This window comes from Wyeomyia smithii, chromosome 3 (assembly GCF_029784165.1).
Source record: "Wyeomyia smithii strain HCP4-BCI-WySm-NY-G18 chromosome 3, ASM2978416v1, whole genome shotgun sequence".
Lineage (NCBI taxonomy): Eukaryota > Metazoa > Arthropoda > Insecta > Diptera > Culicidae > Wyeomyia > Wyeomyia smithii.
The window spans coordinates 79,582,752-79,604,372 of NC_073696.1; the positions used below are offsets into that span (position 1 = coordinate 79,582,752).

Consider the following 21,621-nt stretch of genomic DNA (forward strand, 5'->3'; position numbering starts at 1 on the left):
TTGTCAAGGAAAAAAAGAAAGGAATAAAACAAAACTTAAAATAAACTTAAAACTATCTTACTGACTATAAAGTGAGCTTATCGTTGCAATTGAGGATTGCAACGATTTTTGTCGGAATTTATTGATAATTTGGCTTGAATTCCTGTTGATAAGAGGATATAAACATTTGATATACTTATTGCACTTTGACTGGATATTTGTAATGTGCTTCTTGAAAGTAAGATTCTTATCATAAATTAGCCCTAAGTATTTAACTTGATCCAATTTTAAGACCACACCGTTCATCTTAATAACGTGGTTATGGGTGGGTTTGAGAAATGAAACTCTTGGTTAATGAGGAAAAATAATTAACTGTGTTTTAGAAGCATTAGGGTTAATCTTCCCTTTCTGCAAGTATGAAGAAAATATATCTGAACTTGTTTGTAGCCGACTGCATATAACACGAAGGCTTTTACCTTTTGCGGAAATACTTGTATCGTCACAAAACAGAAATTTCTCACAACCTGGTAAATTTAGAACCTTAATTATTTGATGTCTGGAACGAATGCAAAAAAATGTTCAGAAGAAATACATATGGTTTATTTTGTGCATGTGTTCTTCCTCAACATCGTTTGGAATTCAACAGGGACTTTTTTTCATCTTCTGATATTGACGGTTCAGAAACCACGAGCCCAGAAGATGTAGATCCTGGATCCAACTCACTAATTTGCAATTGTTTTGCATTGGGTTTTTCGGGAAGTTTCATGCTTTCATATACCCGAACTTTGCGTTGAAAATTCCTACTCCTTAAAGTTTTTTTTTCCATTTACGTGGAGTATCCATGTTCCGTCTATTTTTAATTGACCACTTGATATCGCTCGTTATTGGCACTTGAGAAAAAATGTAATGCGTTTCTATATGCATTTAAAACACTACATCATAGCACTTACGGTAGCCCTTTAAGCGCATAATTTGCTCTCAGTAATGCTAGTTTAGCATAATGCCCTAAACATTAAAAACATGATAGCTATTTGGCATTAACAAGGCTGAATTAGTGCTAATAAAATGCTCTCTCCTAATGCTCATGGTTACTTGGGTGAATCCCCTCTGGTGAATAGCCAAACAACCCAATTAAAAATTGTGTGCAAACTCCAATATTCCACACACAAAAACATGTAGATAGTAGTCTCAGTATGAAAGTATCAATGCTTAAGTTTAACTAGAATCAAATTTGTTTGAGAGTAACGTATTTTTTTTCAAGTTTAAAGTTTTGTGTTAAAATATCATGCTTTAATTTTAGAGTGTAAGCTGTGTCGTTGATCGACTCGGTAAAATCCATTAAACTGTCCGAGTGACGGAGGGGAACGCGAAACTGTCAAAATACTTGACACCCATGTGGAGATGAAAAGACGGAACAATAGAAGATCTTTTCTTTTCAAGCTCTCTCATTCGTAGTGCAGAATTCGTGTGACTTGGTTAGTATTTTTCGAATTAAACAGTGTATTTCTGTCGGCATTGTGAGCAAGCGGTATCAACGAATGATTAAGCTAATTTGCTGTATAGTAAATTAATATTATAATTTAACTTGTTCTAAATATTCGACAAATAGTGTTTTGAAATTTGTGCTTTTGAGTGAATGCTTCAAATATGTTTTAGTGATTACGTAAACTATTGTTCCTAATTTTTTTTTTTTGCTTGAATTTCTTTGAAAAATATTAAAAGTTTGTTCATCCAAAGTCGTTCGCAATGAGAAAAATCCTCACATCCAACCGACCCTGACGCGGTGAACTGTCTCTGACCTTGAATCTTTTTCGTCGCAGGTAGCAAGCACGGCCAGAGCCATTCAATTTTTAGAATAAAAAGTAGATCACACATATCGACAACCGGAGAATGAAGACTGGCCAAATTGCAAGATACGCAATTCGTTTGAACTACGGACAGGCAAGTGAAAATGTTTATCACTTTCATGTTAATTAAAAAGAGCACGCGCCTAGGTTTAAACTCGATGGAATTTTAATTATCGCTGGTTTCAGCAGGATTTGAACAGTATTAATTGGAGCGAGTTACTAGTTTAGCTTTGTAATGCGGCTATTTTGTTGAGTTTAGGAAATATTCAAAGTAAAACATGTTGCCACTAAACAGAATTATGAAACGTGATTTAAAAAACTTACACAAAATTATTATTATTACCCGTTATTACCCAGTAGACAGTCGCTTTGTGTTGCTGTGAAATCCAAACCAAACCAGTCGAGTGGGTGTTAGTTTACTATGCTTGCAAAACATACGTCACCACCTGCGTCAACTTAATTTGTTTACTCGGTTTATGTTCCTTTCGTTATTCATCTAGTTGCTGTGATAGCGCTATTTATTATAAATCCAGTTTTGCGCCTGTACTAGTGACACGCCTCTAAGCTACCGGTTCACGTGGTTAGCTGTTAATCTACATAAATTCAAATCTGTTGCTGTACAAGAGATTCTGTTATCAAATATTTCGGCACAGCAGCACACACTTGAAGTTACTGAATTGTATGAGATATTTTTTAAGTGCTCAACAAACTTAAAAAACTAGAATACGACTTTTTACACAAAAAAAAGTCACAACGCATTTTATGATATACCTATCATTTAAATTAATCATAGACGCCACCTAACATGTTGAGTAAAGTCACAATTTCCGGCAACAGTATTCAAATCAACTCGATTTTTAGAAAAAAAAAAAGTAGATCACACATATCGACAACCGGAGAATGAAGACTGGCCAAATTGCAAGATACGCAATTCGTTTGAACTACGGACAGGCAAGTGTAAATGTTTATCACTTTCATGTTAATTAAAAAGCACGCGCCCAGGTTTAAACTCGATGGAATTCTAATTATCGCTGGTTTCAGCAGGATTTGAACAGTATTAATTGGAGCGAGTTACTCGTTTAGCTTTGTAATGCGGCTATTTTGTTGAGTTTGGGAAATATTCAAAGTAAAACATGTTGCCATTAAACAGAATTATGAAACGTGATTTATAAAACTTACACAAAATTATTCATTTCTTTGACGTAAGAAATTGTAAAGATCAATGGGTTCAAATATATTTATAAACACTTAGAGATGAAAAAGCAACAAAAAGAATACTCGTTCCTATTTTTTGTCGCTTAGATTTGATTAGTTAAGAACTGGTTTGTTGGACACAAAAAAATACAATTTTAATCAGCAAAAGATCGCGTATCAGCTGGTTCGAACAAAGTCGAAGATAGAATGCAACGTGATACGGTTACAAATAAGCGCCATTGTTTCATAGGTACAGGCTCACAGAATGTCTGCTGTTTAAGATTGTTGGCGTCTAAATATAAATACAGCTCCGCTCAATGATGCTACTTTAAGTTCCGTTTTGTTTTGCAAACAGCGGAAAGACCTTTTACGCGACAGCAGAATTTACTGCTTTTTGCGTTATTACCCAGTAGACAGTCGCTTTGTGTTGCTGTGAAATCCAAACCAAACCAGTCGAGTGGGTGTTAGTTTACTATGCTTGCAAAACATACGTCACCACCTGCGTCAACTTAATTTGTTTACTCGGTTTATGTTCCTTTCGTTATTCATCTAGTTGCTGTGATAGCGCTATTTATTATAAATCCAGTTTTGCGCCTGTACTAGTGACACGCCTCTAAGCTACCGGTTCACGTGGTTAGCTGTTAATCTACATAAATTCAAATCTGTTGCTGTACAAGAGATTCTGTTATCAAATATTTCGGCACAGCAGCACACACTTGAAGTTACTGAATTGTATGAGATCTTTTTAAGTGCTCAAAAAACTTAAAAAACTAGAATACGACTTTTTACAAAAAAAAAGTCACAACGCATTTTATGATATACCTATCATTTAAATTAATCATAGACGCCACCTAACATGTTGAGTAAACTCACAATTTCCGGCAACAGTATTCAAATCAACTCTATTAGCATGATCTGAACTAATTGAAAGCGTGGCAGATACGGTCTCATTAACAAACATTTTAAGAGCAACTTTTCGGTCTGTTGCAGAAAAGGCAACGCAATTTTTGAGCAGCAAAGCTACGCTTGTCAAAAGCGTTTATAAATAAATTAACACTTTACTGGTTACTGATAATTTATATGATTTCATAATGTAAAGTTTTTTTTTTAAGTTTTTTTTAGGTTTAATGTTTTCATTGATTCTCTTAATCACCAGTAACGATTACCTATTGTTGAGATAAGGTCCTTAGTAACAACCCAATTTTCGATAATTACAGGTTAATGAATTTGCCAACCCAAAGTCGACCGATCGTAATACCGTCCGATCGGCAGCGTTACTTGCAGCGCTCGGAATAGGACTCTCGTCATTCAGCATGAAGCAGATGCTGACTCAGCAGCCCAAGAGAAAATTTTAAGCACCGATGGGAATGTTGCGAAATATGTGCGGCGATGGGTGCGTGTTGTCTGTGAGTTTTGTTTGTTTATACGAGTGTTCGCTATATCTTGCACACGAATTCTGCAGCTCTGGAGCGCAGTGCAGATAGGAAGATCATCCTTATCATCAGTGGATGGCAGCCAAGTTTACATTTTTAAAAACCTGTATTCATGTTAGCATTAGTAGCTATTTTCAATTCATTTAGATTTAGTTTCGTAGCTTTTCACTGTTTCATCGTGTACCCAGTTCTTTGGCAAAAAGAGTTTCGAACTTGGAGTAGGTAGTTTGACTCTCAGTGGAAAAAGAACACAAAACATGCGATCTCATTTTACTAACAAAATCAAATTACTGGTCTACAATAATTTTGGACACATTTTCGTGCATTGCAGTGATCTAGTTTGATAGTATTTATTAAAGGCTTTGCATAGAGAAAAAATAAAGACCATTTGATGCGATGGTATTTGTTGAGGTTGTTATGTTTTAAGATCTAGATTGTAATTACAATTGTGAAGAGAGCAAAATTGTAAATTACGTAAAATTGACCAGACACAGTTGTGTAGCATAATAGATAGACTTGACGCAAGACAATGCAAAATGATATAGGTTGGAATGATCAATGAAAATAAATCATTTAAAAGCTACCGTTGATTGTTTTGGGTACATATCCGAAAAGATGAAATTTCTATTTGTAACCATAGATGTTTTATCTTTCTTTACAAACAATTTATAGATGTACCTACTAATCATTCAGCAAATGGTACCATCTGAATAGGCAGCTTCGGCCAAACGAACTTTTGATCTAATGATCACTAAAATAATTCAAACCTAGCGACTATTTCTTAGAGGGGTAATGAGTGAGGACAGCATACTTCTAGTCAAAAGTCGAACCACAGATAACGCAGTAATTTTGACAATTCGTGTTTTGTGATTCGGGCATTTGTGTTTTGGTCATTCGTGAGTAGTTTATTGAAGCATTCTGCAAAGCGCAAACGGATTTTAGTTTTGTCACTCTTTTTACCTTTGTGTATTTTCTTAAATTATTATTAGTAAAACAATTCTTTATGACGAAATTTTAGGCACTGTTTTAATTTTAGTGTTTTAACAATAATTGTGTTCCAATTATATTAAATAATTCAAGTGGTCATTTTAAACCAACGAAAAAAAAATAGTCAGGGTGGCCACTCATTTTACATTTTCGAGTTCCCGCATTTTTCCCGCATGATTGCAAGAAATTCCCGATTGTCAGAAACGGTAACTAGGTTATGTTCTATCGACGGCTGAACGTCAATTTTTGGACCCTAAATTGGAAGTAATAGCTCATATAGTCATATCATTTCTACCGAATTTGCTCGGGACATTCTACACAAACAGTTGATTAGTTACATAAAATGCAACCTTTGCCTTCCCATGGTAGACAATTTAAATACAATTTTTGCGGTTTTCTCAAATTTGCAAATCTTCCATTAAGCAGTCAATAATCGTGTTAGCTATTTCGCTTATTATATTCATTATGTTTGTCTATCTGTCTCCTAAAAAATATGATATAAGCACCCTTTTTTTCAACGCATAACAACCTATGAGGGGAACAACGACAAACCAAACAGCACTTTTCGTACAAACTTTTTTTTCGTTGTTCAGATCATCGGGAAAAGTCGTGGGAAGTTATGGGTGAACATGAAACTACTTACCCTAAGAGTAATGAATATTTTGATTGAATTGATTATTTAGGGAACAAAACTTGTGACATGGATTTGCGTTTTTTTCTCAAATTAAAGATATTATTTTACATTCAAGAAAAATACTACGATTTAACTGTAGGTACTTCGTTTATCACGCATCACATAGATTCTGAAAATTTCAAAAGTGCATTCACAACTTTTTTAGTATTTTGATTTGCTAGTTCATTAAAGTTGCATCTCTCTGGTTATCTGCCAACATCTTCAACTTGTTTGCATCCAGCGCTCAAAATGGCCAAGCTGATAAAAAAAATTATATTAGGGGCCAACATTTCAAAATAAGTGATTTCGAAACTTAAAAAATAACCTGGAAATCAGAAAAATGATCTTAAATTATTATTTTTCAAATTAAAAGGCTGCACGAACTGTCTTGCAGAAACCGTTGCAAAGGAAACAAATTTATTTTTAACTTCTTTTAAACTTTTCAAGAAAAAAAAATGTTTCCCAAAATTTTCCCAAACCCTTATTAGGATTTTTTCTAAGGAATTTTTAGTTTTTGTTTCTCCATGATCATTAATAAAATATTTTTCAAAAATCAACTCTTTGAAATGTTTAACTCAAAATATTTTTAATACTCAACTACTGCCAACAACTTTGCCGAAAACATCGCACCAATCAAACAAATCGTTCTGGTTTCGGAAATTAAACTTCCAGAAATTTTAACTTCTTCCGTGTTCAAATAATCAACGTTGTAACATTTGGCAACTTAGAATTCAAAGTTTTTGAGATGTTCAATAATTTTTTTCAATAGAACTACTATCTAAAGCATTGCCGGAAACATCACACCAATCAAGCTAATTATTTTGGCTTTTAAAACATTTAAAGTATTTTTGTTAATTGGCCACAGATTTGGCAGCGGTGCACAGGGCGATTGCAGCGCTAGCGCTACGATCCTGCAGACACTAACAGTCTCCCTCGAAGACACGAACCTACGACGACTGACTAGTTAGGCCAGCATCGTACTCTAAGGCTGGTTACAAAACAAAAAGCATGTAAAAAGTCGTAGGAAGAAACAAATAATTAATAAAATAAATAAAATGTTTTCTTGAAAAATCCCGAAAACGATAATATTATTTTCTAAGAGTATTTACATTAAAAATAGTTTTATAACAATCAAATTGTATAATTTACAGAAAAAATACGAGTTTGAAATATGTACAAAAATTAGTTTTTCCAAAAATTTCAAAATAACGTTTACTTTATTTTGTGGCAAGTTTCAAATGTTTTTTCAATTAACTGCTCCGCATAGCAAGTTCTTCCCAAACCCAAATTTTCACCAGCATTGAGTTTCTAAGCGGAAATGGTAGCTAGTTTCGCTAGAGTTCGCCAAATATTTCTTCTAAAAGACTAGCTGAAATAAAATTTATTTGAAAAACTGGAGAACCAGAGCTGTGTGCCACTTATTTTATCCTCAATTCGTTCATTCAAACGATTACTAATAACTGGTAATGTTAGTAAGACTGTACAGTTATTTTGCATTGCTCTTAGAAATTGAACAGTTTCTATTGTACATACGAGAATTTATGATCAATTCTCCCATTAAAAACGTTTTCTCGACAAACTGGCAACTTTCATTTCCAGATTCCGGGCTGATTTTCGACCCCGGTTTCAATTCGCTTTACCATCTTGAGAAGTCCCACAGAGTCCATTCAATTTTTTGGATAACACCAGATTTCGACATTCAATGCTATTCTAAGACATTTGGTGTCAACATTTATTTCATTTGAAAAGCAGGACTGCTAAAAGTAGTCAGCTGGTCAGCGGGTCAAAATAAGTAAGTTAAGTGACTTTTTGGTCAAAAAATTGACTGCAAAAAAATGTGACTTTTAAGGGACCAACTTGCAGTCCTGCACTTCCAACTTCTCCATCATTTGTAATTGCATCAAACACAATACTTTGAAAAAATCTTGGTAACAAAATCCCGATCAAATAAAAAAAATCCCGACTTTTTCCCTATGTAATTCAATTCCCGACTTTCTCCCGCATTTCCCGTTTTCCCGATTGAGTGGCCACCCTGAATAGTGTTTACCTAACGAATTGCAACCGTTATTGAGTTATTTTGAATTTGAGTGTGGAGAATTTCAATTCGCGTTGACGGTGTTGCTGATATTTGTTTGGTTTTTGCATGCGAAAAAGAAGGAAGGAAATATTTTTGCTTTTGTCATCACGCACATTTTGACAATTGCATATGAGAGTTCACGTAGGTGCGAACAGCCTTCGAAATCTCTTTCAACGCGAATAACCCGAATTGTCTATGAGAAAACGTCTTGTTCAGTTTATTGAAGTAATAGATTAATGTCGTCGATTGGACGGACAGTCCACAAAAAACTGAGGTGAAATACTTCTTTGATTTTTTATTGTTTGTTTCAAGTACCTATGTATTTTCCGATGACGTGCAGCTTCAAAAAAATCACTCTTCTCCGTATTTGTATATACAATATGAATGTTTATTATTCCTTTAGTCGAAAACAGCATTACTTTTGTCTTATCCGACATCCTTACGACATGCCCAGCCGACCGCAACCGGTCAATCTGAGCGGTGTCGACGATAGATGCCTCCCAAGCAGTTTCTGCAGTTCGGGGTTTATTTGCCTTCTCCACGGTTCATTCTCTAGCTGCATTCCACCGAAGATGATACGCAACACCTTTCGCTCGAAGATCGCAAGGGTGCGCTGTTCTTCCACAAGCATATAGTCCATGTCTCAAGGCACCTTCGAATTTCGTTTAGCGGCAGGGCTCAAAAGTTTCGAAAAATAGTCTCATACAAAATTTTAGCTCAATCGACTTTCTGGGACTTAGAAATTTTCGAGCTGGGAAACTCCTTAATTTCACTTGTCCTATTCGCATTTTCACTTCACTTCATGGAGCTAATTTTTGTCTCCTCACTTTACGTGGAATCGAGAATAGGTTTCAAGAAGTGAAGTGAGCGTCAGAGTGAAATATGTTTCAAGTGAAGTGACTCCCGTAATAAGTACCACTAATAGTAATAATATCCACCATCTCCTCAAAGGTCCGAGCCATAATGTTGATATCGTCGGCGAAGCCACATAGTTGGACAGAATTTTGGAATATCATGCCACTTGTGTTAATCCCCGCTCTTCTTATGACACCTTCCTGGGCATTTATTACCAGTAGGCACGAGAGACCATCTGTTATCTTTCCTTAAACCTCTTCGAGTTTCGGTGGGGCTCGAGAATGCCCCCGATACTCGAACTACACACATCGTTCGATCCATTGTCGCTTTGGCCAACCGCGTTATTTTGTCCAGATGTGCTAGTCGTGCTTAACTTGTCATTACTTGTCACGAACGATTTGTCCTATGCCGATTTGAAATCGATGAATAGATGTTGTGTGGGCGCTGCAATTCTGCATAACCTGCCTAACCGCGAATATCTGATACGCGGTGGCGTGAGCACCCATGAATCCCGCCTGGTAGTGCCCAACGAAATGCTTCGCGAATAGTGATAGTCGACGGCAGAGTATTTGGGAACTCTCCCAAATAAAATCTGGTAGGCGGCGTTGAGATGAGTGATTGCCCCATAATGGCAGCAGCTTGTCGCTCTTTTTGTAGTTGGGACACCGAAGTTGTGACAAAATACCTTCCATCCACTTCTTCGGTACTCGTTCTTCCTCCCAAATCTTGACAATGACCCAGTGCACGGCTTTACCCAGTGTTTCTCCACCGTATTTCAACAGCTCGCTGGAAAGCTGGGCTTTATTGATTTTCAACCGGGATATCGGGAGCTGGAATCCTGTTTCTTCTGCTCATGCACTAGGATCAGTTGCCATACCATCCTCGGACTCTACTGCATCGCCGTTCAGATGCTCATCGAAGTGCTGCTGCTACCTTTCGATCACCTCGCCCTCTTCCGTAAGGAGGTTACCGTCCAAGCTCCACACATAGCGGCTTGCGGTACGTAGCCTTTACGAGAGCTGTTTAGCTTCTCGTAGAACTCCCGAATGTCAAAGGTACAGCTCTTCCATCGCTACGCGATCTCGGTCCTCTTGCTCGCGCTACTTCTTTCGGAGGACTGAGTTTTAGCTGTTCCGCTCTGTCTGTTGATCGGGTTATCTCCAGGTGGTTTTGTGGATATGTTTGCGGGGAAAGAAGGTACTTCGAACTACCGGGTTGACTACGAAATGCTGAAACTCAAAAAGCTGAAACACGAAAAGCTGAAAAATCATGAGGCTGAAAAATTACGAAGTTCATTTCTGTCGTCGTCTACGGCCGGCTCGATTTTCTGAGATGTATGCTGTTCTTACTCGGTATCGCTTGTTCGGACTAAACTAAGGGATCACCCCTACGAAAACGTACACACTTAGATAATATCACCGAGTACGGTAAAATGAATTACCGAGATTTCAACAGCTGAGATCTCGGTGAAAATCTCGGTAATACATCAAAATACCGAGATTCTGTAAAATCAACAATTGACAACTTGTCAAACTTGAACGAAATTCTTGGTAATATTTTACCGGGACTCGGAAATTTCAACTGTCGAATTATTACGAAAATTTCGGTAAAATTTACTGAAGTACGCATTATGCGATTTCTCAGATAAATCCTGGAAATGATGAAAACGATTAATTAGCCGTATAATTTTAATAATTATTTTGTCAAATGATTCAACTTATTACAGCATTGCATTGGTAGAAACAGGAGAGCTGTGTTGCTTCCTGGAAATAAAACAACATCCATCACTGCAACTTCCATTCTGCGGAGCGAATCGTTAATCTACAAAATTGAGTAAGGAAAGAATTAATTGTTTTCTTTTAGTATTATATTTACGTTTTGCTTTCGTCTTGATTAGACGCAAATTGTTTATCTCCGTGTGATTCGCAAAATAACAATACACGAGTGTTTTTTTTCGATCATTTCTTGTGCTGTGCGATAACAATAGTCTGCAATATATCGGCAGAAACATGTTCTGCACACTGGTAGGGGCAGGCTACCCCGCCAGTGATCTGATACGTAGCTGATATATCAGCAAGAACAATTCTCCCGCACCGCTGTTACCCCGCTAGCAGCACGGACCACCATACGATCGAGCGAGTGGAAGTCAACTACAAGTGGCATCTACAAGGTCGCGTGTAAGATACGGCCACTGTGTCACAACACGAAACTGGATCGTCATTGTTTGTTCTGCGGAGACACTCGATTGATCCTACTATCAGCCGTGAGGTCGTGACTTAGACGTTCGGTGAAGTATTCACTTTAGATTTTTTATCATTATTATTAATATATTACTATCAATATTATTATTATTAATATTATTATTATTGTTATTATTATTATAATTATTATTATTATTATTATTATTAATATTATTACTATTGTTATTAGCATTAGTATTACTGTCTTTTTTTTATTTTGATCCATTGTAGTTTGAAAAATTGTTTTTAAAATTTAATATCAACTACTTGTTCCCCCCTCCCCCCTACATTCGAATATTTTTCGTTTGTGTGCGGTAGAGCGTAACGCTCCCGCAAAATGGACGACATGCAGGTGCAACTTTTCCTGGATGTGGAAACAAATGGGGAAGAAATTGAAATTTCCCCCAGCAGTTCTCCCTTACCTTCCCCTGTACCACCCCCGCTACCTAGCCCCGTACCAAGGGTACCGGAAATACGGGTAAAAGCTTACCCAGATGCCGTTAGCGGTCCCTACGTTGTTTACTTCCGGCCCAAAAAAAAACCTTTGAATATAATTCAAATAGGCAAAGACCTGGCAAAACAGTTTTCGGCCGTAACCGAGATTACGAAGGTGAGGCCGAACAAACTGCGAGTTGTCGCGCGTAGCTTGAAGCAAGCAAACGAAATTGCTAGCTACGAGCTCTTTACAAGGGAGTACCGCGTGTACATCCCTGCCAAGGACGTGGAGATTGACGGTGTGGTTACCGAAGGAAGCCTCACGGTCGATGACATTTTGCGTCACGGGGTTGGCTGCTTCAAGAACCCCCTGATTCAATATGTAAAGATACTGGATGTCAAGCAATTGCATTCAGTATCCATCGAAGAAGAGAAGAAGAAGATTCCTCCCTTCGGACTCCTTCCGTGTAACATTCGCCGGATCCGCACTGCCGAACTACATCTCTTTGGACAGGGTTCGTCTGCCTGTACGCCTGTTCGTACCGCGGGTCATGCATTGCCAAAACTGCAAGCAGTTAGGTCATACAGCCACCTACTGCTGCAACAAGGCACGCTGCAGCAAGTGCGGAGGCAATCATGCTGAGACCGCTTGCAGTGAGGATACTGAAAAGTGTCTTTACTGCGAGGGAACTCGGCATGACCTTTCGGCGTGTCCCGCGTACAAACAGCGTGAGCAAAAAATTAAGCGTTCCCTTAAGGAACGATCAAAGCGCTCTTTTGCAGAAATGCTTAAGAGGGCTGAGCCACCCTCGACAGGAAACATCTTTTCCTTTTTGCCAACCGATGAGGGTACATCTGACGATCCCGTCGAAGGGTGTTCTTATGCCTTGCCAGAGGGATCTAGGAAGAGGAGAATGCTCAACTCTCCTAATCTGCCTCGCAAAGGTCGTAAGATAACCCCTAGCGGAATGACCAATAAGACAACACAAAAAGGTAGCGGTGAAGAAAAACCAAAGCAAGTACCACCCGGTTTTAATTTCAAATCAAACCAGGAGTACCCACCGCTTCCTGGGGCACCAAAAACCCTTCGTGCACCCATTTCTCGGTCAGAAGACATAAAAGAAACAGGGTTCATTAAATTCTCTGATATTGTGGACTGGATATTTAAAACTTTCAACATGCCAGATCCCCTTCAAAACATTCTTTTTGCCCTTCTCCCTACAGTGAAAACCTTTTTGAAGCAACTCACAGCAACTTGGCCCCTTATTCCAGCTATCGTATCTTTCGATGACTAATACGTCGAAAGAGGTTAGGAATTTTGTCACTGTGTTACAGTGGAACTGCAGAAGTATCATCCCCAAATTCGATTTATTTTCACATTTGATAAACACATACAACTGTGATGCGTTCGCGCTCTGTGAAACTTTTCTCAATTCAAATGACCAACTTAATTTCCACGATTTCAACATCATTCGTCGAGATCGAGACTCACACGGTGGAGGGGTACTTTTAGGGATCAAAAAGTGCTATTCTTTTTTCAGAATCGACCTCCCCTCGATCTCGAATATTGAAGTTGTTGCCATTCAAACGAATATGAATGGAAAAGACCTTTGCCTTGTTTCGTTATATATTCCCCCATCTGCGCGGATTGAACAGAATCAACTTCTTGATATAGCAGAATTGCTTCCCGCACCTTTTTTGATTTTGGGAGATTTTAACTCTCACTGTTCGCTATGGGGGTCGCTGTACGACGACAACCGATCTTCTTTAATCTGTAACTTGATCGACGACTTCAATATGACAGTTTTGAATACTGGGAAAGCGACACGTGTACCTAATCCTCCAGCACGTGAAAGCGTGCTTGACCTATCCCTCTGCTCGACATTACTAGCGTTAGATTGCCAGTGGAAAGTAATCAACGATCCCCACGGTAGTGATCAATGGCTCTCCTGTCGTGCAACAATAAGGCTCCAGGGTTAGATAGAATAAAATTCAACCTGTTGAAAATCTACCCGACTGTGCAAAAAGACGCTTGTTGAATTTGTTCAACAAGTTTCTTGAGCTAAATATTGTTCCGCACGACTGGAGGGAGGTAAAAGTCATTGCTATTCGGAAACCCGGGAAACCTGCCTCTGATCACAATTCATATAGGCCGATTGCGATGCTCTCTTGCCTCCGGAAATTAATGGAGAAAATGATCCTCTTACGGTTAGACAAATGGGTCGAAACGAACGGTTTACTTTCAGATACTCAATTTGGCTTTCGCCGGGGCAAAGGGACGAACGATTGCCTAGCGTTGCTTTCTACTGAAATTTAACTCGCATTTGCTCGAAAAGAGCAAATAGCTTCTGCGTTCTTGGATATTAAGGGGGCTTTTGATTCTGTCTCTGTAGAAGTTTTAAGCGCGAATCTTCATTCGCAGGGACTTTTCACCAAATTTGAATAACTTTTTGCTCAATTTGTTGTCAGAAAAGCATATGTATTTCTCACATGGCGATTCGACAACTTCCCGAATTAGTTACATGGGCCTTCCCCAGGGCTCATGTTTAAGCCCTCTCTTATATAATTTTTACGTCAATGACATCGATAAATGTCTTGCAAATTCATGCACGCTACGGCAACTTGCAGACGATAGCGTTGTAACCTTCATGGAAGCGAGGCTAACGATCTGCAAGGACCACTGCAAGATACCTTAGACAATTTGTCTGAATGGGCTCTTAAGCTGGGTATCGAATTCTCTCCGGAGAAAACTGAGCTGGTCGTTTTTTCTAGGAAGCATACCCCAGCTCAGCTGCAGCTCCTACTAACGGGTAAAACAATCACTCAGGTTTTAGTCGCTAAATATCTCGGGGTCTGGTTCGACTCTAAATGCACCTGGGCTTGCCATATTAGGTATCTGACACGAAAATGCCAACAGAGGATTAATTTTCTTCGTACGATTACCGGAACCTGGTGGGGAGCCCATCCAGGAGACCTTCTAGGGCTTTACCAAACAACGGTATTGTCTGTAATTGAGTACATGTGTTTCTGCTTCCGCTCCGCAGCAAACACACATTTGATCAAACTGGAACGAATACAATATCGTTGTTTGCGTATTGCCTTAGGTTGCATGCAGTCGACCCATACGATGAGTCTTGAAGTGCTAGCGGGTATTCTTCCGTTGAAACATCGTTTTTGGACTCTCTCTCACCGGTTGCTAATTCGATGCACAGTTATGAACCCATTAGTAATTGAAAATTTCGAGAGGTTGGTCGACCTTCAATCTCAATCCAGATTTATGACTTTATATTTTGACTATATGGCTCAAGATATTAATCCTTCTCCATACGATTCCTCCTATGTCGCACTTTTAGATACTTCTAATAATGCTATATTCTTCGACACCACCATGAAACAAGTAATTTCTGGTATCCCGGATCAATTGCGACCCCAAGAGATCCCTAAAAAATTTTCCAATAAGTTTAAACATGTTAGTTATGATAAAAGGTTTTACACTGACGGATCTAATCTAGATGAGTCCACTGGCTTCGGTGTTTTCCACGAAAATTTTACCGCCTCCTACAAACTCGATGCTCCTGCTTCCGTGTACGTCGCAGAACTTGCTGCCATTCAGTACTCTCTTGGGATCATCGAAACCCTGCCCATAGACCACTACTTCATCTTCACAGACAGTCTCAGTGCTATTGAGGCTCTGCGATCGATGAAGACTGTGAAGCACACCCCGTATTTCCTGGGGAAAATACGGCGGTTTTTAAGTGCTTTAACAGATAAAAATTACCGGGTTACCTTAGCGTGGGTCCCTTCTCATTGTTCCATTCCGGGCAATGAAAAGGCTGACGCTTTAGCTAAGGTGGGTGCTATTGATGGCGATATTTATGTAAGACCAATTGCTTATGATGAATTTTATAGCATTTTGCGTCAGAGAACACTCAACAGTTGGCAATCATCATGAAACTCCGATGAACTGGGACGGTGGTTACATTCCATTTTTCCTAAGGTATCGACGAAAGCATGGTTCAAGGGGTTGGATGTAGGTCGGGACTTCATTCGCGTGATGTCCAGACTTATGTCCAATCACTATACGTTAAACACGCATCTCTTTCGTATAGGGCTTGTAGACAGTAATCACTGCGTTTGTGGCGATGGCTACCATGACATCGAGCATGTTGTTTGGTCGTGTACCGAATACTGTGGTGTTAGGTCTGAACTTATAGATTCCCTTCGGGCCCGAGGAAAACAACCGAACGTACCCGTTAGAGACATTCTGGGAAGCGGTGATCTCCAGTACATGATACAGCTATACGGGTTTATAAAAAATGCTGGCATTAAAATTTGATTTCTTTTATCTTTTTGCTAGAATACAATTTCTGTCACAAACTGAAAGAGAATGAAAGAATGAAAGAGGCTGGAGACACTAAAGCGAAGACTCGGCATCTCTATGTTTACGCAGACACCTCAGACCAAAACTGCTCAAACAGAACATCACTGGTTAGCCACGTACAAATGAATACATTCTGTTATATAAAATAGTTGAAAACAAAATTGTAACACCCCTCCTCTCACCTTAAATCCCCATTAGCTCGTAGTCGGCCGCGATAATAAAAAAAAGGCCTCCCTCTTTTCCCTGCTAATTTAGAATTTAAAAAAAATGTACTTGGCTCAGTTAAACACAAATTGTATCGTGCCGTGTCAAATAAACTATTTAAAAACTAGTATTATATTTGCAATAAACACAAACAAGATCTGAGAAATAATATTGTATACTTACTAAACATTTCAGGTTAATCTGAATTCTACAGATTTCTCCGGAATGATGATTAACCGCGAAACCTCTTCCTTTTACCTCTAAACCGAAACACGAACAAAACTGATAGTGAAGCTTTCGTTATTTTGACAGTTCTATTTTTCGGAATCTCGGTAAGAGCTTTTTTGGTTCAACGAGATCTCGGTTAAATGATGTCAAGCTTCCGAGATTCGGTATTTTAGTTTACTGAACTCGGAAATTTGTTGTTTTACGGATTTTTTCGGCAAACAAATTTACGGTATTCCGGTAAACACATTCGGTTTCCGATTTCTCAGTAATTTTGTTACGAAATAACGGGAAACGAAAATGTTTTCAAGTAGTTCGGTATTTTAATTTACCGAGAAAACATTATGCAGTTAAGTGTGTACATTTAGCGTTTGACTATCTTAAGAGAGCCATAGTTACTCTCGCCGTTCACCCACGCTTGCTTGACCTTCTTCACATTGACATTCAGAGCACTGGGCAGAAATCACATTGTGTCAACACTTGCGAAGGCTACCACAATGTTTTGTTCAAATTAGACAGTCGGATTCCCTCAGTCGTACCAGTTCTGAATTCTTGTTTATCGATGACTGCAGCCTAAGCCGGGAACCGTATGGACCCGGGGGCAGCGGTCGAGCGAGCGCACGCGCGTTCGACGCACGGACAAACGAGCGGCCTACACCACAACATGGCCTGACGCCCCGGAGTGCATTGAGACAGAAGCGCCGGCAGGCCTACGACGCGTCACCCGCTTAGAGCGGGAGCACGCGAGTTAACGATCGAGCAACATCAGTTTTGGCAATTTAGCAGATTCTTCATCGAACACACGAGCTGCTGACATCCACCATAGCAACAGTCGCCGCTAACGTCACCGTCGCAAGGTGGACATCGCCATGCAGGGCTTGCGGTGAATGAGCACCGTCATCAATACTTATTGCCTGCCGATCGGACCTCAGTTAGGGTTTGATGTAAGAAATAAATTTAGTTAGTTTTAGACCGTTGAAAACACTTCAACGGTCTAAAACTAACTAAATTTATTTTTTAAAAAGACTATCGAAAGCTCCGAAACTTAACTAACGCAGAATCACGACCCGGTAGCCCCGTATCCCGAGTCCTTCCAGCCTTCAGAGCCAATCCTTATCTCGATGTTACGGATCTAATTTGCCGACTTTCCTTACCTACATCAATATATCGACTAGAAGCTCTAAACCTTGGAGACCTGCTGCGGATTCGATACTAGCTGTCGAGAGTTTGCGTGCCCCAGTCTTCGATTTTCAAGGTCCAAGAATGAAATATCGCCACAGCATTTTAATACCATGCTCTACCAGCCTGTCCAACCATATTTCTCTATGAAAGACTTTCATGGCTAATAATATAACTGTTAAACAGAAAAAAAAAATTCTTCCGATTTCTTTTTTTGGATTTTCGAAGGAAAGGATTCATGTTACCATGATTACAAAGGCGCTACCGTTTCCGGTGTGCAAGCCAATGCAAACATGCCCCGGAATTGTAACCGGATTCCCTTTCGCTCGTTTAATACATACCAGTGGATATTGCATCACCCCAGGAAAACGAGCCTATACAGAGGTGATTTCTGCATCGAGGCTGCCCTTCCGCAGTGGCCGGCGCTTCCGACTGCGGGTCGCCGGCGAACACTGGCGGCCTTCGGCTGTCTCGCCCTGAATCATCTAGGAAACGTGTACAAGAGTTAGGCGCATAAAGAATACTCAAACAATAGATTTTGTCTCCTTTTAGGATTTGCAATTTATAGAGCTTTCTACACCAGATATCACCACTACAGCCTTGGTCGTGTGACCGTATAAAATCGATTTGTTTTCAACCAAAAAATCAGCTTATAGTCGGTTTCCAGAAATGATTGACTTGTGTATCTTAGCTCATTAGTGTTATCTGTATTGTTTCAGTGAAAAAACAGATGAAATAAAAATCACAAGAAGGTTGTATGCAAAGCCACGACCGCAAGGTTGAAGTAGAATACTTTTACAAGAAAGATAACCCGGCTGCTTGCGTGTCAGTCATTTTTTCTAGTAAATAAACGTTGACCGTTAATTGGCAGTATAGTAATTTCTTTTTGTCTGATATTTTGAAAGAAGTTCATTGAATATTTTTAAATATTGTGCAAATGAGACGTTGAAGTGCTGCCGAATTGTAATATGCACATTTAATACGACACCATTAAACGGGAATGGAACAAAGGCTACGGTTATGCAGAACGCGAATGCCGGCGCGATGCGATTCGCCTTACCGTGGTGAAATGTACAGCTCTTTTTAAGGCGAAGTAGAGCTATACATTTCAACAGATTTCGTCTTGCCGAATCGCATCGCGCCGTTATTTGCGTTCTGCATGACCGTAGCCAAACACTAAGCGACGCAAACACGTAATAATAATCAGAGTATGCATGTAGAGGAAGATAATTAACTTTGGATTATGGCGCAAAACGAGAAAATATTAACTCTTCAAATAATCATTTGTGTTCTTCAAATTTCAGTTGTTCAATTTAATATCCGATGAAATGTTTGTTCATTATCTGATGAAGCTCTTATATAGGCCAAATGATGCATTCCCAATTTACTAGGTCCAGACCTCTGCCGACCGTGCTTGGGAAAGCGCGGTATAACGACCAATCAGAGGTCGAATTTTGTGTTTTGACAAGGCTTAAGAGTTTTCAATAGTACAATAGTTCGAATGATAAAATTGCAATTTCATGCATTTGGTAGGAATCTTAGAAGATTTTCTAATCGATTGCTGCAAAAACGAAGGAAATCCATCGGAAACTAACCGATTTATTAGCATTTGAAATTTTTCTCACTTTTTTCAGTTTTAGATTTTCATTTCACATCCCTATGTAGCCGAACTTCCTGAGAGAAGTATTCTAATTCAAAATTAAATCTTCATTAATTAATTTGTTGTCCTTATAAGGACAATTGTTCAATTTATCATAGGATGTAGTGTTTATCTTACATCTCTGTGTTACCTTGATAGTGAGGACTAAGGCGCACGGTCAACACAATGTGAAAGGTGTTTTCACTTTGAAAACTAGACACGGCTTTACTGGAGGAAGTGTTGGCAAATGCATCTACCGCTAATACCACCGCTATCATACGAAAGCGCGTCGTTTCATGTGGGGAATATAAACAACGAAAAATGACGCGCGTCTAAGCATAACCCGAACTGTTTCGCCGTGCTGCTCCCATTTACCTTTACATCGGCCTCAGAGAAGTACCGGCTGCATCTGCATCTACCGTTGAGGCTGTCACTATACTGCTATTGGTACCAAAAGCTATTAACTCTTCGAATAAGTGTTTCATTTGTTCTCAAAAGAACAATTTTTTAATTTAAAATCGGATTTACGCAATCGCATCTCTGTAATATTACCGACAATAATATTCTTCTGAACAAAATGATACAACTTTCCCATTAGGCCTCTGCCATAATAGACGCGAAAAGCGACGCGAACCGATTCGCTCGGCTGTAGGTTAATGTACAGCCATCAGTAGAGCTGTACATTAACCTACGGCCGAGCGAATCGGTTCGCACCGCTTTTCGCGTCTACTATGGCAGAGGCCTTAGAGAAAGTTGCTGGCTGATGTATTCACTTCATGCAAGCCTGCTGCTGATGCTTCCCGCTATCACATTGAAACAGCATTTTAGTGAAGGGAGTGTCGTTGCATCAGCTGACCCTGCTACTATCGATGCTGATATACCCGCTGTAACAGCTACGCTATGCATAGCCATGGCACAGTTGTGGCCGCTATACGCTGGCCCAACTGCTGAGCAACTGCAACGCTATCCGTAGCCACGCCACAGTTGTGGCCGCTAAACGCTGCCATTGGTTTCCGCTGTACCTGATTTTGCTGGCCCAGCTGCTATCGATGCGATGCTGAGATCCGCAGAAACTGCTACGCTTATCCACAGCCATGCCACAGTTGTGGCCGCTATCCGCTATCGATGGTACCCATTGCTCTGCTCCCGCTGCTGCTAAGGGAAGACTGCTGTTGTCGCTGTTCAGAACTATTATGAGCGGCTTCGACTAAAACAGGCTCTTATATAGGGAAGAAAATAGGAATGAATTATTTTACGTACGTGGTGGAATGATATAGCTCATGGCTCAGAGCGATCATTTGATAAGCTCCACCTCTTTTTTCAGTTTCTAAAGTTTTTCCTCAGTTTCGTAGCACGGATGCACAAAAATGATTTCTTGTCGAGCCGGACCGATAGCACTCTCATTGAAGCAACAAAATAACATGTTTTGTGTCGTGTTGTGCAGCTTGGTTGAAAAAAATGTTCCCGTCCCCGTGTCGCATGTAAGCAGATTATTGCGTTCAGTAGACATAGATAGTGTATCCAGCGAATAAACACCGATGGTGCTCTCACACACGCAACGGTTTTAACCCGTATCTTATTGCGGTTTGTAACATCAAGCGATTTCGTTTGCTCGCTGTTGCGTGTTGCATCATGTTGCAACTTGGCAGCTGGGAGACGACGAAATTCTGTTTATGCTGATTGATTGAATCGACTTCATATTAGCTCTGCATAGTCGAACTAACTGCTTTTGTGAATGCGTACTAACAGGGCAGTTAATTATTCAATGTCGTTATGCTGATCGCAGCGTTTGCGCTGCCCCTACAGGGGGGAGTTTACTAAATAAAGTAAAAGTAAAAATTAGACAACTACAACAGAATTTGATTGCATCCCGCACAGAATGTCTGCTTGTGTTGATGCCAGAAAATTATTAACCTTCAATTATTTTTTATTTGCCTTCAAAAAAGCATTTTGCTGTTCAAAATCGGTTGCTAATTACAACCTTTGCCCTAACATTGGGGGAATTAAGATACACGGACAACATGCACTGTGGAAGCTATTTCACATTCAGTAAATTAGACGGGTGCGACAAATTTAAATTGCTAGGATGCAACACAGAATGCTTGCTTGCGTTGACAAAAATTATTAACTTTCAATGACTTGTTTATTTGCCTTCAAAAAGGCATTTTGATTTCCAAAATTGGATTTCCTGATGGCAATCTTCATGCTGCCCCAACACGGGGGGAATAATGGCTGTCTGGCGACACACGCTGAGAAAAACCGCACTGCTCCTG

The 21,621-nt window shown here is 39.5% G+C and overlaps 1 protein-coding gene across 1 annotated transcript; it reads left to right on the plus strand.

Annotated features, from left to right (window-relative positions):
- Positions 1 to 2,626: 2,626 nt before the first annotated feature.
- LOC129728361 (uncharacterized) lies at positions 2,627 to 4,375 on the plus strand. Its single transcript, XM_055686798.1, has 2 exons — positions 2,627 to 2,777; positions 4,238 to 4,375. Exons 1-2 carry the CDS (start codon positions 2,727 to 2,729, stop codon positions 4,373 to 4,375), a joined length of 189 nt encoding a protein of 62 aa, XP_055542773.1. The 5' UTR covers positions 2,627 to 2,726.
- The last annotated feature ends 17,246 nt before the right edge of the window (positions 4,376 to 21,621 follow it).